This window comes from Heteronotia binoei, chromosome 18 (genome assembly GCF_032191835.1).
Source record: "Heteronotia binoei isolate CCM8104 ecotype False Entrance Well chromosome 18, APGP_CSIRO_Hbin_v1, whole genome shotgun sequence".
Taxonomy (NCBI): Eukaryota; Metazoa; Chordata; class Lepidosauria; order Squamata; family Gekkonidae; genus Heteronotia; species Heteronotia binoei.
In genome coordinates, this window is record NC_083240.1 from 9,359,511 (window position 1) to 9,375,736 (window position 16,226).

The 16,226-nt window shown below is 49.0% G+C and overlaps 1 protein-coding gene across 1 annotated transcript; it reads right to left on the reverse strand.

Annotated features, from left to right (window-relative positions):
* Nucleotides 1–671: 671 nt before the first annotated feature.
* TNFRSF4 (TNF receptor superfamily member 4) lies at nt 672–14,474 on the reverse strand. Its single transcript, XM_060259675.1, has 6 exons — nt 14,359–14,474; nt 12,321–12,422; nt 12,174–12,240; nt 6,823–7,055; nt 3,358–3,486; nt 672–1,164 (listed from the first exon to the last, which is right to left on the reverse strand). Exons 1-6 carry the CDS (start codon nt 14,471–14,473, stop codon nt 1,091–1,093), a joined length of 720 nt encoding a protein of 239 aa, XP_060115658.1. The 5' UTR covers nt 14,474; the 3' UTR covers nt 672–1,090.
* Between the last annotated feature and the right edge of the window lie 1,752 nt (nt 14,475–16,226).

Below are 16,226 nucleotides of genomic sequence, written 5' to 3' on the forward strand. Positions count from 1 at the left end.
TTAATTTCTTTGGAAGGCCGGTAGTTTCATATATAAATATAAAATCTTTAACTTTATCCAAAAAAAATTTCTGTTTTGGATCTTTCTCTGCTTCCAAAGTTTTGCAAATACAAGTTTAGCAACAACAATGGTCGCGATGTAACAACAGACGTGCAAAACTTACTTGAGATGGAAATAAAGTCAGTGGGAAAGCTTCAGGTGTACCCGCTGTACGGTAACTGAGGCCTTTTGAAAGCACAGTGGAAATCACTTTCTGGTATTTCATAGCTCCAATGTCTCTCTACCAAAGGTGAGAAACAATTGACTCGGGGTTCATTTCAGAACCAGCAATGCCGGTTATTTCATACCGTTGCCACATGCTTGCTAATCTAACTGGTGAGAGGTGCCGCTGATGGAACATTTTTGGTGCCTTTTCTCTTAAACTCAAGCTGAGAAATACACATTTGGAGAAAACGATTTCAGAGGGGGGCCACGTTGGTTTGCAGTAGAACAGCCAGATAGGTCCAGCAGCACCTTACAGACCTACAGGAGATTTAAGGTATAAGCTCCCAAGAGTCAAAGCTACTGTATCTGATGAAGAGAACTTTGACTCGTGAAAGATTAGGCCCTGAAACTTGGGTTGCCAATTTCCAGGTGCTTATTAATAAAGAAAACACTGTGGAACAAATACCTTATAGTCTAGTAGCATTTTAATCCCCAATTGTATTTGTGAGTTTCTTGCGTTGTGTAGGGGCTTGGGCTACATGACCCCGGAGGTCCCTTCCAACTCTATGATCCTATGATTTGTTCCAAAGCAGCTGCTTTCTCCAGGGGAACTGGACTCTGTTACCTGGATACCAGGTATAATTCCAAATCTTTCGCCCACCCCCTGGAGAATAACAACCCACAGCTAGCACTGATAGGCCCGGAGAGGATTTTGCAAATTTCCCCAGAGGAGAATGAAATCATGAGATTTATGAAGCAGGAGCTTCGTAACTTTGGATTTCGGAAGACGGCTGAGGACTGAAGCTCCCTGGCCAAGACCAATTCTGCAGTCCAAGCGGTTATAGATTTGGCTTCGAGAGACAAGACGTTTTCTTCCCAGCAGAGGTCAGTTTTGTGCAAGGCTGGATTTGGCATCGATTTGTTCCTCCTGGATAGGGATCCGAAAGCTGTTTTTTCCATCTGAAAGGCAAAGGGGGGGGCGGGGGAGGGAGGAGGAGGGAGGGAGGAGGGAAGGGAATCAGCAACACGGAGAAGAGGAATGAAGAAAACAAGCAGCATGCATTTGACTAGACCAATTTCACACTAGACCTTTAATCCTGGTTTAGCCCTGTCTCTAAGCTGACATTCTACGCTAAAATCATAGAATCATAGAGTTGGTTTCTCTGATTCTATTATTCAAGTGTAGAATGTCAGTTTGAGGACAGGGCTAAGCCAGGATTAAAAGTCTAGTGAGAAACTGGTCTCTATCGAAAAACATTCCCCTTTGTTCGGATGGCCGTTCTGGACATTGAGTCGTAAGAACTCAATAGTGTTACCAGCAACGTTCCCTCTAAGGTGAGTTAGTGTGAGCTAGCTCACAGTTCTTTAGCCTCCGGCTCATCTATTTGCGTCTTAGGTCAGGAAAAATGGCCCCAGAGCAAACTAACTGATGCAGGAGTTCACAACTTTAATGCCTGTAGTTCCTTCCTTACTCTCTCCACATCGTTAGGAGTCGAGCACTGAGGAAAAAAGCGTTCACCCACAACTGAGTCTACTCAAAGGAAGCCGATTTACAGGGCTGCTGAAAGACAGTGTGGGAAAGTTCATACGTTGAAAGCTCAGCGTTCCTTAGTTTTGTTTTGTTTAAGTTTCATTTGAAAGGAGAGGTCCCCTGTGCAAGTGCCAGTCGTTTCCGACTCTGGGGTGTTGTTGCTTTCACAACGTTTTCACGGCAGACTTTTTACGGGGTGGTTTGCCATTGCCTTCCCCAGTCCTCTACGCTTTCCCCCCCAGCAAGCTTTATTTAAGCTTGCACTAAAGCTATTTATACACATTTCTATGTAAATCTCATTGCTTCTGGTGGTTTTCCTGTTATTCCCCCGGAGAAAATGGCTGTTCTGGAAGGTGGACTTTATGGCTTTATACTCTTCTGAGGTCTCTCCCCTCCCCAACCCCCGCCCTCCCCAGGCTTCACCCCCCCCAAAAAACCTCCAGGTATTTCCCAACCCAGAGCTGGCAACCCTAAGACAAGCTGATCTGAGGCTCCCTTTGCATTTATTTAATTCATCTGTAACCCCAGCTTTCTCCCCAGTGGCTTACATCATTCTCTTTTAACCTCACAACAACCCTGTGAGGTAGGATAGGCCGAGAGAGTGTGATTGGCCCGTGGTCACCCAGCAAGCATCCATGGCAGCCTGAGGATTCGAACCTGGGTCTCCAGATATTAGCCCAACACGCTTAACCACTATACCAGCGGTGGTTCTTCAAAGCAGCAGTCAGACATGCTGCGTCCACCTGGCGATGGTGTTCACCACAAATTCTCTGCCTTCCTGCCCACAACTGGGGCACAGAGGCCAAAACCTTCCCCTGAAATTGATCCTCCTAGAAACTTGTAGACTACCTCTGGACATGGAGGTTCTACTGTCAGACTTCTCTTCCATGCAGTTCTCTAATCACCTTTTAAAACCACCTAAGCTACTAACTATCCTCAGGTTTGATCTACCTGCAACTTCCATCCAGCCTACAGAGGTCCATCAGTGGCTATTAGCTACAGGGCATCGAAGGAACTCCCTGTCTGGGGCAGTGATTGCTTGAGTGGGGAACAGTGGGAGGGCTTCTAGTGTCCTGGCCCCACTGGTGGACCTCCTGATGGCCCCTGGGTTTTAACCTGTGTGTGACACAGTGTTGGACTGGATGGGCCATTGGCCTGATCCAGCATGGCTTCTCTTTTGTTCTTATATCTGGGGCTGTATTCTTGGTGCTTGGGGGGGGGCAACAGTGGGAGGGCTTCTAGTGTCCTGGCCTCACTGGTGGACCTCCTGATGGCACCTGGGTTTTGGCCATTGTGTGATACAGAGCGTTGGACTGGATGGGCCATTGGCCTGATCCAGCAGGGCTTCGCTTTTGTTCTTATGTTCTCTTAGCCACAAAGTATAGATGGAACACCCTGTCTGGGGCAGTGATGCTCTGTATTCATGGTGCTTGGAGGGGGCACAGTGGGAGAGCTTCTGGAGTTCTGGCCCTACTGATGGACCTCCTGATGACACCTGGGTTTTAGCCCTTGTGTGACAGAGTGTTGGACTGGATGGGCCATTGGCCTGATCCAACATGGCTTCTCTTATGTTTTTATGTTCAAAGGAAAGAGAGAGCTCTTCAGAGCCACTGGGGACTCACCCTTCTGCATCTGTTCCATGAACCTCCCTGGTTCCTTGTATTTCCTAGTTTTCCGGGAAATCTTCAGCAGAATGATGCCACCCGATACAAGTAGCAACGCAGCACCGATGAGGATATACGATAAATAGCCTGCAAGGTAAACAGGGGACCTGGAATTAGAGCAATCCAAGTGAGGCAGCCGTGTTGGTCTGAAGCAGTAGAACAAAGTAGGAGTCAAGTGCACCTTTAAGACCAACAAAGTTTTATTCAGAATGTAAGCTTTCGTATGCATGCATACTTCTTCAAATGAGGGGCGAGGGTACAGTGGGCTGAAATGCATGTAGCTGGTGGGTTAAGATCCAAAGTTAGGATCAAATGGTGAAACGATGTAATAAATTGGAAGACCATTTGGTCTGGATAGCAATAAGAGGTAATAAAAGTTGCCCATTAGTTGCTGTTGCTGCAAGTCTCTCTCTCTCTCTCTCTCGGCTTGGCTTCGCGAACGAAGATTTAAGAAGGGTGCAATAGTCCACGTTTGCTGCAGGCTCGCTGGTGGCTGACAAGACCAATGTGGGACAGGCAGGTCCGGCCACAGCGGCTGCAGGGAAAAGTCTGATTAGGTAAAACAAAAAGGACATGTATTTCCTAGTGATGTTCTTGTCTACCTAATTGACTTTTTAACATCGTTCCATACATTATAAACATCATTCTAGTTTGCCATTAGAAAAAAAAGAATACATAAAATGAAAATGGGTTAAGGATATGTAATGAGATAAACAGCCAACATCCCTTACTTGAGTATATCAATACAAAAAACATTATTCTGATACACTATTGTAAAAGAGAAATACATTGGAATACTGTGGGTGTATAGCTATACTCAGTGAGAGAGGGTTTAGCATATGTGGGGAAACCGAGGTTCCTTTCTGGAGCTGAATGGATTACCTGCCGCCAAGTTGCTTCTAACTTATGGCAAAGTCTTGCAAAATATGAGCAGCGATCAGGGGTGGAATTCTAGCAGGAGCGCCTTTGCATATTAGGCCACACCCGCCTGATGTAGCCAATCCTCCAAGAGCTTACAACAAAGAGCCTTGTCAGCTCTCGGAGGATTGGCTACATCAGGGGTGTGTGGCCTAATAGGCAAAGGAGCTCCTGCTAGAAGTCCACCCCTGGCAACACTGATGGGTCGGGGGGGGTGGCATGCCAACTCATGGGCGAATCCTGAGAGTGCCCCACGCACGTGGTCTTGTGGCCACTCCTACAATAATCCAGCAGTGTAGAGCCAATGTTATCAGGAGCAGATGAGAGAGCTGAGAGAGGCTGGCTTCTCTAAGGGCCAGTCAGTGAACTCCTGGCAGAGGCAAAATTCAAAGCAGACGCTCTTTGCCCTGACGTTGTCTTTCAGGCAGTGAAACAGGCTTGCCAGCAGGGCCGGATTAAGCCTTGTGGAGGCCCCTAGGCAGTCAAAATCTCGGGAGGCCCCTCGCAAATAATAATAATAATAATAAGTTTTTATTTATATCCCGCCCTCCCCGCCAAGGCAGGCTCAGGGCGGCTTAGAGTAGGAGCGGCCGCCCCGCTGCCTGCAGCCCCTGCTGAAGCCTGCAGGCACCTTCTCAAAAGCCCCTTTGGCAAAGTTGCGGGGGAGAGGCAGAGAGAGGCAAACTTGGCAACAACGCCAGCATCAGCCATGCCAGGTAAATCAGGCAAAGAGCGGCACAGTTGTTGGCTGTGTGTGCAGGCTAAGAGGGCTGCAAGCAGGGGGGAAAACGGGGGGAAGGGAAGCCAGCCCGAGCCCCCTAAAGGTGTGGGGGCCATTAGGCCAGTGCCTACTTGGCCTAATTGTTAATCTGGCCCTGGTTGCCAGCCTCCAGGCGAACTGATGGTCTCCCAGAATTACAGCTGAAGTCTCTCCAGACTTCAGAGATCAGCTGACCCAGAGAACATGTGTAAAGGGTGAATTGTATAGCACCAGGGGTGGAATTCTAGCAGGAGCTTCTCTTATGTTCTTATGTGACACAGAGTGTTGGACTGGATGGGCCACTGGCCTGATCCAACATGGCTTCTCTTATGTTCTTCTGTGATGCAGAGTGTTGGACTGGATGGGCCACTGGCCTGATCCAACATGGCTTCTCTTATGTTCTTCTTTGATGCAGAGTTTGGACTGGATGGGCCATTGGCCTGATCCAACATGGCGTCTCTTATGTTCTTCTGTGACACAGAGTGTTGGACTGGATGGGCCACTGGCCTGATCCAACATGGCTTCTCTTATGTTCTTCTGTGATGCAGAGTGTTGGACTGGATGGGCCATTGGCCTGATCCAACATGGCTTCTCTTATGTTCTTATGTGACACAGAGTGTTGGACTGGATGGGCCACTGGCCTGATCCAACATGGCTTCTCTTATGTTCTTATGTGACACAGAGTGTTGGACTGGATGGGCCATTGGCCTGATCTAACATGGCTTCTCTTATGTTCTTATGTGACACAGAGTGTTGGACTGGATGGGCCATTGGCCTGATCCAACATGGCTTCTCTTATGTTCTTCTGTGATGCAGAGTGTTGGACTGGATGGGCCACTGGCCTGATCCAACATGGCTTCTCTTATGTTCTTCTGTGACACAGAGTGTTGGACTGGATGGGCCATTGGCCTCATCCAACATGGCTTCTCTTATGTTCTTCTGTGACACAGAGTGTTGGACTGGATGGGCCATTGGCCTGATCTAACATGGCTTCTCTTATGTTCTTATGTGACACAGAGTGTTGGACTGGATGGGCCATTGGCCTGATCCAACATGGCTTCTCTTATGTTCTTCTGTGACACAGAGTGTTGGACTGGATGGGCCATTGGTCTGATCTAACATGGCTTCTCTTATGTGACACAGAGTGTTGGACTGGATGGGCCATTGGCCTGATCCAACATGGCTTCTCTTATGTTCTTATGTGACACAGAGTGTTGGACTGGATGGGCCATTGGCCTGATCCAACATGGCTTCTCTTATGTTCTTATGTGACGCAGAATTTTGGACTGGAGGGGCCATTGGCCTGATCCAACATGGCTTCTCTTATGTTCTTATGTGACGCAGAATTTTGGACTGGAGGGGCCATTGGCCTGATCCAACATGGCTTCTCTTATGTTCTTATGTGACGCAGAATTTTTGACTGGAGGGGCCATTGGCCTGATCCAACATGGCTTCTCTTATGTTCTTATGTGAGGCAGAGTGTTGGACTGGATGGGCCATTGGCCTGATCCAACATGGCTTCTCTTATGTTCTTATGTGACGCAGAGTGTTGGACTGGAGGGGCCATTGGCCTGATCCAACATGGCTTCTCTTATGTGACGCAGAGTGTTGGACTGGATGGGCCGTTGGCCTGATCCAACATGGCTTTTCTGATGTTCTTATTAGAGTCCAGGCTTCTAACCACTACATCAAATTGGCTCTCGGACAAAGGTTCGAGTCACCCAAGCCCAAACGCTTTCCCTTACCAGATTTCTTATCGCCACCCGGTAGGCTTCCTGTTGACAAAGCGGTCAAAGCAGATGAAGTCGTGGTGGCCTTCAAGGTGGGCTTCATAACAGACGTGGCCTTCACCATTTCTCTCTTGGAGGAGAGCTTAATAGGGAGCTCTGTTGCCTGTGGCACCTTGGGGGTGTTGCCACAGACCGCGTCATCCTCCTTGGTCCCTTCACGGAAAGTTTGTCTGCCTGTAGCTGTACAACTACCGTTTATTTTAAACAAAGGAACAGAAATTAAACATTTAAAGCAGGTCAATCACAGAGGGAACATGGAGAGCAGAGCTAGAACTCATAAGAAGGTAAAGGTAGTCCCCTGGGCATGCACCGTGTCGTTACTGACCCATGGAGTGACCATCATATCATGATGTTTTCCGAGCGGACCTTTTTACGGGGTGGTTTGCCATTGCCTTCCCCAGTCATCTACACTTTCCCCCCAGCAAGCTAGGTACTCATTTGACCGACCTCAGAAGGATGGAAGGCTGAGTCAACCTGGAACCATCTACCTGAACCCAGCTTCCACTGGGATTGAACTCAGGTTGTGAGCAAAAATGTAACCAGGGCTTTTTTTGTAGCTGGAACTTCTTTGCATCTTAGGCCACACACCGCTGATGTAGCCAAGCTTCCAAGAGCTTACAGTAGTCCCTGTACTAAGAGCCCTGTAATTCCTGAATGTAACAGAAACTGAGAAATGGAGAAACTTTTCACACAAGCCTTTAGGTTGTCCCCAACATGACGTTCACCAATTGTTTTTAGGAATTGGATGGGGCCAGGTAGGGCTTTTGCCCAGCAAGGCTACTGATTGGCTGTGTGGATTTTTAAAAATGTTTCTTTAGCATCAGCTGCCACCACAGCACAAGAATCCACACTGTGTGACTGAAATTAAGCTCTGCTGGCCATTTAGTGGCTGGCTTCGCCTCTTGATAGGGTTGCCAAGTCCAATTCAAGAAATATCTGGGGACTTTGGGGGTGGAGCCAGGAGACTTTGGGGGTGGAGCCAGGAGACATTAGGGGTGGAGCCAAGATCAAGGCTGCAACAAGCATCATTGAACTCCAAAGGGAGTTCTGGCCATCACATTTAAAGGGACACCTTTTCAATTCCTTCCTCCCATAGGAAGTAATGAAGGATAGGGGCACCTTCTTTTGGGGCTCATAGAATTGGACCCCCTGGTCCAATCGTTTTGAAACTTGGGGGTTTTTTTGAGGAGAGGCACTAGATGCTATACTGAAAATTTGGTGCCTCTACCCCCCAAAACAGCCCCCCCCAGAGCCCCAGATACCTGTGCACCAATTCTCTATTATTTTCTATGGGAATAAATCTCCCTAGGGAATAACTGTCGGAGCGGGAGTAGCAGAGTGAGGGAGATGACTTGCCCGACACAGGGCTTCAGGAAAGAAAATCAGGCTTACACGTGCAACTAGTGCCAAAAGGTGTATTAACATATATACACAACAAGTGCTCTCTTGTGCAGTCTATACAATATCACCTCCACGGACAAAGTGCTTCGCCTAACCACCATCTCACAGGGAGAGACCTGTGTGATGCACACACAGATCATATATAGTCCAAGCAGCCAATCCTGGCCATGCTGACTCAGCAGATTGCATCACTTGGCTTCTGCCGGCTCAAGCCGGTCTGCTGATCAGGTCACTGTGACCTAGCCTGGCAGCTAGATCACCAGCTGTCATACTGTAGCTGTCAGACCGGGTTTATGTAGATTCTTGCTCCAACACACCTCCTAATCTATTTAAACCCAGTGCACCAAAACACTTTACACAGTTTACATACATGTCCACCAGCAACATTACAGTTCATATTTACGTAGCTCGGAACCCTTTCCGGAATTCGTTCAGGAACTCATCATGATTGTAAAACACATCATCGTGTTCCTGTTCAGCCAGCTCTTTCAGACGCTTGGCTTCAGCCTCCTTCTCCCTTGCCTCGCACTCTGCCACCCAGGCTTTCCATTTCTTAGCCTTTTCTTTTAACATTTCCTCAAATCCGGGTGGGTCTGGATTGACAGTCAGAGTGACATAGGGACACTTGTACCTAGCGGGACGTTGGCCATTGGTGGACCTGGCAGACACCCGTGGCCCTGTGCTTGGACCAGCTTTGTCTTCTTCGGGTTGCTCTGTTCCCACCTCCTGGGCTGGTTGCTCTGCCCCTGTAATTGGGTGTTGAACCTCCTGACTCTCACACTTTACCTCCAGTTCCTGCATTTGAGGCTCTGCCTCCTGACTCTGCTCGTCAGGCTCTGTGCCAGCATTCGGCTCACCTTCTCCAGCCCCACTGGGTGCCACCTCCTGGGCTGGAGTTCTGGGCTGCGCTCCAACATCGTTATCGCTACTTGGCAGCAGGACAAATTGTTTCTGCAAGGAGTGCAACCTTGGCCAGCTGCTTTCTTCATTGAACTGGGCACTCTTACTAAGTGTTATCTTGCTTTTGCTATTGCAGAAACGATAACACCTGGCCCTTGGCTTGTAGCCCAGAAAAATTAGGCTCTCTGCCCGGACATCCCCCTCCCCGCTACTCGTGGAGTGGATGCCAACCCGAGCCCGTGACCCAAAGACTTTTAAAGAACTCAAATCTGGGGTCTTGTTCAACAGTAACCTGTAAGGCACATTTTTCACAGTATTACACCAAACCCTATTTTGCAAAAAACAGCTGCATGTATGGTTTCTGCCCAATAGGTCATTGGCAGTTGTGCATCCTCTAACATGCAATACATCACATTCTGCAATACAGCCCCATGCCCATTTTCTCGGGGCGTTGCCGGGTTCGTCAGACGGTGGGCAATGCCCTTGTTCTCCAGCCAACGTTTCATCTGGTTAGATAAGAATTCCCCCCCTCTGTCGGTTTGTACAGCCAGGAGATTAACCCCTAATTGTCTCTCCACTGCTTTGACCCACTTGGTGAATGTCTTATACACCTCAGACTTATGCACCATGGTGAAAACCCACGCGTACCTCGTGTGGTCGTCGGTGGCCACCAAGCAGTATCTCCTCCCCGACAGACTCTTTGGCAATGGGCCAATAACGTCCAAATGGACTAGTTCCAGGGCTCGTGTGCTTTCCCTTGAGCTTTCTTTAGCAACAGCACACGCCTTGCTTTTGGCCTTCTTGCAGACCTGGCAATCCAAGTAACATTTGCAAGGATTTACTTTCAAACTAGGCACAAGCTCCAGGGTTTTCTTTAACGCCCTAAATCCGCAGTGCCCAAGTCTCCTATGGAGCAAATGTATACAATTATTGTGCACGGGCTCATTCGACACCTGAGCCACCTGGGCACAATCACTCTGGACCACATACAGTTTACCTTCCCTCTTTCCTGTCACAAGCAACTTTCCCCCACCTCCCAGGATTTTGCAGCAGGTTTTCTCAAATCTCACCTGGTATCCCTGGTCAAACAGTGTGCTAACACTCAACAGGTTAGACTGCAGTGAGGGTACATACAACACATTTTGCAACATACATTTCAGTGCAGGAAATTCCACATTGCCTGAGCAAACAGAATTGGCAGTGGTCCCATCAGCCAATCTCACATACTTATGCTCAGGACTGTCAATGTTTTTCAACAACTCCTTCTCGCAGCAGAGATGGCTCGTTGCCCCGGAGTCTAAAATCCAAGCAGACCCTGTGCTCTCTACTGCAGACGTGACCAGCCGGGTTGCTTCCTCACACGGGCTGGCGGTCCTCCGCTCTCGCCGCACACGCCCCCGCCTCTTCTCCCTCTCAGGGCAAGCTCGGAGCAGGTGCTGCGACGACCCGCATCCATAGCAGCGACGGACTGCAAACGCAGTCGGCTCCACTTCCTCCACCTTCGGACGCCTGCCAGCAGCAAAAGCTGGCTCATTCTTGGCTGTCTTCCCGGACACACCGATAACAGCACGCTGCCCGGCCGACACCCCCGGACAGCTCACGGCCGCAATTCTCTCTTGGAAGTCAAGCAGGTGGGCACAGACGTATTCCATGGTCAGGGTCGCTACGTCCACCGTCTCCAGAGAAGTTATCAGGGGAGTGTACTCAGGTGGCAACGACAACAGCAAAATGTACACTCTGTCGTCTGGAGCTACAGTCTTGCCTCTTGCCTCCAGCTCAACGAAACAGTCCGTTAGCCGTTTGATGTGATCTTTCACACACCCTCCAGCCGGCATAACGGTGCGGAACATCCTCCTTGTCAAGGCCATGAGGGAACCAGCAGTGGTGCTAACATGCACCGCACTCAACGCGTCCCAGGCAGCCTTGGGAGTGTCCTTCCCTCGCACATAAACCAGCTGGTCATCTCCTATAGATAGCACTATGTTGGCCAGTGCCTTATCCGATAACACAGTCTCGGCAGGAGATAAGTCAGCAGGGGGGTTACTCACGAACAGCCATTGCCCTTCACGCTTGAGGTAGTGTTGCATTCTCAGGCTCCACACCGCGTAGTTGGCTGAGGTGAGCTTCTCAACGGCTACTCCAAGCTGTTGCTGAGCCATCGTGCCGACTCCTCCTCACAGCTGGCTGCCGACGTCCCTCTGGCTCTCAAACAGAGAACGGTGGTGCTTCTGTGTCCTTCACCGGCGTTACTCGCCTCCGGCTCTTTCCAAACTCACAGTCAGCTCAACTCTCAACTCTCTCCTCCGCGCAGCGGAACCGCCCTGGGCCCATAACCCTGTCGGAGCGGGAGTAGCAGAGTGAGGGAGATGACTTGCCCGACACAGGGCTTCAGGAAAGAAAATCAGGCTTACACGTGCAACTAGTGCCAAAAGGTGTATTAACATATATACACAACAAGTGCTCTCTTGTGCAGTCTATACAATATCACCTCCACGGACAAAGTGCTTCGCCTAACCACCATCTCACAGGGAGAGACCTGTGTGATGCACACACAGATCATATATAGTCCAAGCAGCCAATCCTGGCCATGCTGACTCAGCAGATTGCATCACTTGGCTTCTGCCGGCTCAAGCCGGTCTGCTGATCAGGTCACTGTGACCTAGCCTGGCAGCTAGATCACCAGCTGTCATACTGTAGCTGTCAGACCGGGTTTATGTAGATTCTTGCTCCAACAATAACAGAGTTCCCAGCAGACATTTCCCTCCCTTTCCCCCCCCCCCCCGCTTTCTGATGACCTTGAAGCGGGGGGAGGGCCTCCAAACCGGGGGATCCCCTGCCCCCACCTGGGGATTGGCAACCCTACCTCTTGAGGCAGCCATTTTGTCGCTGGGGCCACCATGCTGTCTCAGAATTCCAGTGGTACCAGCAGGCTCAAAAAGGTTGGGGATCCCTTCTGTCAGTTCTGCTGACCCTTAAGCACCTTTTGATTGACTGGCGATACTTACTTTGTCCAAGCCGTGCAAGTCTTATCACCTCCTTTGGAGAAATGTCCCTTGGGGCAGGGGTCACATCCTGAAACAAGATGGTAAAGGTGTTAACAGAGGCAGGGTGGTTTGGGCAGAGCCTCAATTGTCAGAAAAACGTCTACTTACTTTTCTCATTGGACTCAGAGGTGGCTGGCTTGTAGCCTGGGAGACATACGCATACTGAATTGGAAGTGGGTGCACACTTCTTCACCTCCTGAAGTCCATTGGCTGAGCAAGCGCAAAGAAGAAGAAGAAGATATTAGATTTATATCCTGCCCTCCACTCCGAATCTCAGAGCAGCTCACAATCTCCTTTCTTTTCCTCCCCAAGAGGCACCCTGTGAGGTGGGTGGGGCTGAGAGGATTCTCACAGCAGCTGTCCTTTCAAGGACAACCTCTGCCAGAGCTATGGCTGACCCAAGGCCATTCCAGCAGGTGCAAGTAGAGGAGTGGGGAATCAAACCAGGTTCTCCCAGATAAGAGTCCACACACTTAACCACTACACCAAACTGGCTCTCAAAGGAAGCAATAGGAGACAAAGGCACACAATCACATATCTTTTTCGACTGGCATCGTAGCATTCTAGCTTCTCAGTCCTTTGTTGCAAGGGGCAGTTGGCTGAGATTGCATCATGGTGCAGTTAGAGTGTCACTGGATTCAGGAGACCCAGGTTCGAATCCCCACTCTGTCATAGAAGCTGGCTGGGCGGCCTTAGATCTGATGAAGGGAACTTTGACTCTTGAAAGCTCAGGCCCCTAAAATCTTGTTGGTCTCTAAAGTGTGACTGGACTCGAATCTAGTTCTTCAACTGCAGACCAACTCAGGTAGACTGGGAAACTGAGTGGCTCGAGTCTCCCGGAGAGTTTCAGGACTGGGTGAAAATTTGAACCCAAGTCTTTCTACTGACAGAATGACACTGCACTGGCTTGTTGCTAAACAAAACGAAAGTATGTGTGTGTGTTGGGGGGGTGGGGAATATGCCCTGTATGGGAACTAGCTCAGTCCCTGAACAAATCTGTTGGAGTACATTGGAAGACAAAGGGGTTTGATTTCAGTGGTGATTTCAGAGGCAATGAGAAATCAATCATCTTTAAGAATGCTGACTCTGGCTTGAGAAAGTCCTGGAGATTTGGGGCAATGTGTCATCAGCCAGTCTGTGCTCAGCGACAGCATGGATTCATCAGACTAAGAGTTGCCTGCTGCCAGCTCTCAGCCAAGAATTGAACATCCAGCTGCAGCTGGCTCTGAGCCAGATGGAGAACAAGGAGAGATCAGGTTACCAGCTGATTGGGAGTCACCGCCTACAGCTCAGAAGCAGTAAACAAGTCTTCAGAAGCCACTCCCAGGCAGTGCTCCCTCTTAAGAGTCTTGTGAGCAAAAATTCTATTTTGTGAGCTACTGGCATTGAAGTTGTGATTCAGCATTTTATATGCATACACCTGGGAAAGGACTTTGACTTCTCCTGGATTCTATGGAACAGCATAGAGTCTATCCTCTGAAGTTGCTGCTTTCTCCAGGGAAATTGACTCCTGTCACCTGGAGATCAGAGGTTAATTCCTGAACGTCAGGTCCCACCTGGCAACTCTAAATGTCTTGTAAAATTGCAAAACTGCACAGTAGTCCAGTGGCACTTTAAAGGCTAACAAAAAATATTCCAGGGTCAGCATTCATTATTCAGAGCTCATTCCACTGGAGTTGCTCTAATTTTGGGCTGAAAAGCAGGTTCAAAATATAGTCCAAGGCCACATTTCTACCCAAAACCATCACCCAAAGTGCTGAGAGCAGCACCTGTCCTCTTCCTTTCCTCCATTTCATCCTCTTGGCCTCTGAAGCCAGCTCTGCCTCCAGAAAACTTATGCTGGCATACATCCAGGGCTCTTTTTTTTTGTAGCAGAAACACCTTTGCATATTAGGCCACACCCCCTGATGTAGCCAATCCTCCAAAAGTTTCCAGGGCTCTTAGTGCAGGGCCTACTGTAAGCTCCAGGAGGATTGGCTACATCAGAGAGGTGTGGCCTAATATGCAAAGGAGCCCCCCGCTAAAAAAAAAAATCCCTGCATACATTCTGCCAGTCTTTCAGGTGTCGCTCGGCTGCCATTTCATTTTGCCATGGGGGGCTAACACAGCTACCCTTCTACGGTTTGAGTCTTCCCAGAGGTCTTACCTGGGTCACAGATGGCGCAAGACTGACATTTCCAGGTAGTGAATAACGGGTTATACTTCCCCTCCTCACACGGTCGGCAAAGAGTGTCGGCGTATTTCGTGCAGCGGTCTTGCATTTCTGTGCCTAAAGGGAGCCGAGGATCAGGTGTTGAGAGAGGAAGCCGTGCGGCTGAAACAGGAATTGCCCCGTGGCAAACACATAGCAGCCAAAGAGAGAGGGACATAGGAAAAGTGGATAGAATTATACAGTGGGTGCTGAAAGTGCAGAGGAACAACTCCTTCCCCCTCTCCTAGAATATGAGGACTCGAGGGGCACTTGATGGGCAGTATTATTTTTTTTTTAGCAGGGACTCCTTTGCATATTAGGCCACACACCCCTGATATAGCCAAACCTCCAAGAGTTTACAGAGCTCTTCCTACAGGGCCTACTGTAAGCTCTTAGAGCAGGGGTGTCAAACATGCAGCCCGAGGGCCAAATCAGGCCCCCAGACGGCTCCTATCAGGCCCCCGAGCAACTGATTGTCATCTGCTTCCTTCTCCCTCTCTCTTGCTTCCTTCTGCATCTCGACTTGCTTTGCAAGGCTTGCTCAATCGCACAGGAGCTGCAGAGCAAAACCTCTGTTTTCTCCATTGGTTGAGGCATCTCCCCCTCTTTGCCCAGTTCCCTGGATCCCATGAGAGAAATACAATGAAAGCACCTTTAAAACCGAGTGCTAATGTTTTAAGCATGTTTTAAGTTTGTTTTTTTAAAAAAAAAAATCTGTAGTCATGTTTGTCTGTGTCCTTTAATATGTTTATATCTCTGCTATCTAATCTTAAATAGATACACACATGGCTCGGTCCGACACGGCCCAGCCTGACAAAGTTTCATTTATGTCAGATCCAGCCCTCATAGCAAATGAGTTCGACACCCCTGTCTTAGAAGATTGGCTACATCAGGGGTGTGTGGCCTAATATGCAAAGGAGTTCCTGCTGCAAAAAAAAAGCCCTGGGTATGTTTGAGAAAGACAGAAACTGTCTTCCATACTGCCTCGTAATTAATCTGTGGAACTCGCTGCCACAAGATGGAGTGATAGCTAAGGGCTTAGATGGTTTTAAAGGGGGATTTAGGCATCTCCATGGAGGATAACTCCTTCCAGGGCTATAAAAGGTTTTAGCTAAATGGAACCTCCATGTTAATTGGCAGTAGAGCTTGGAATACCAGTTGCTGTACATTTAATCAGAGCTTTTTTTGAGCAGGAACGCAGTTTCGGCTGGCTCGGTGTCAAGGGGTGCGGCCTAATATGGAAATGCCTGCCTGCTGAGCTTTTTCTACAAAAAAGCCCTGAGTGAAACAATGGTGATGCCAGGGATGTGGCCTAATATGCAAATGAGTTCCTGCTGGTTTTTTTCTACCAAAAAAAAGCCCTGCATTTAATAATATGGTGGGTGGAGGGGACCTCAGACCTCCCTGCCTGTTGACATCTCGATGGCCACTGTGGAAAAAAGGGTGCTGGACTAGATGGACCACTGGCCTGATCCAGCAGGGCTGTTGTAGGTCGATAAGTTAAAAATCTGCCCAGGTCTGCTTTCCTTTCCCCAACTGAAGATCAGCCCCGTAGGATCAAATCTCACCCAGCATCCTGTTTCCAATGATAGCAAGTTAGTCACATCCTCAGGAAAACCTCAAGGTGAAATCTCTCTGCTTCTTCCCTTCTGTGCCCCACCTTCACGAGTATTCAGAGATCTACTTGCCTCTGAACATGAAGGGTTCGTTTACCCGTTTTTGTCTATTCCTCTTGTGTTGCTGTTGTAAAAATTGGACATTTTGGGCCGCTAGCCTTCTTGAAACCGGTTGGATCTCTTAAACAGCTTTTCCTGCCTTTTCTC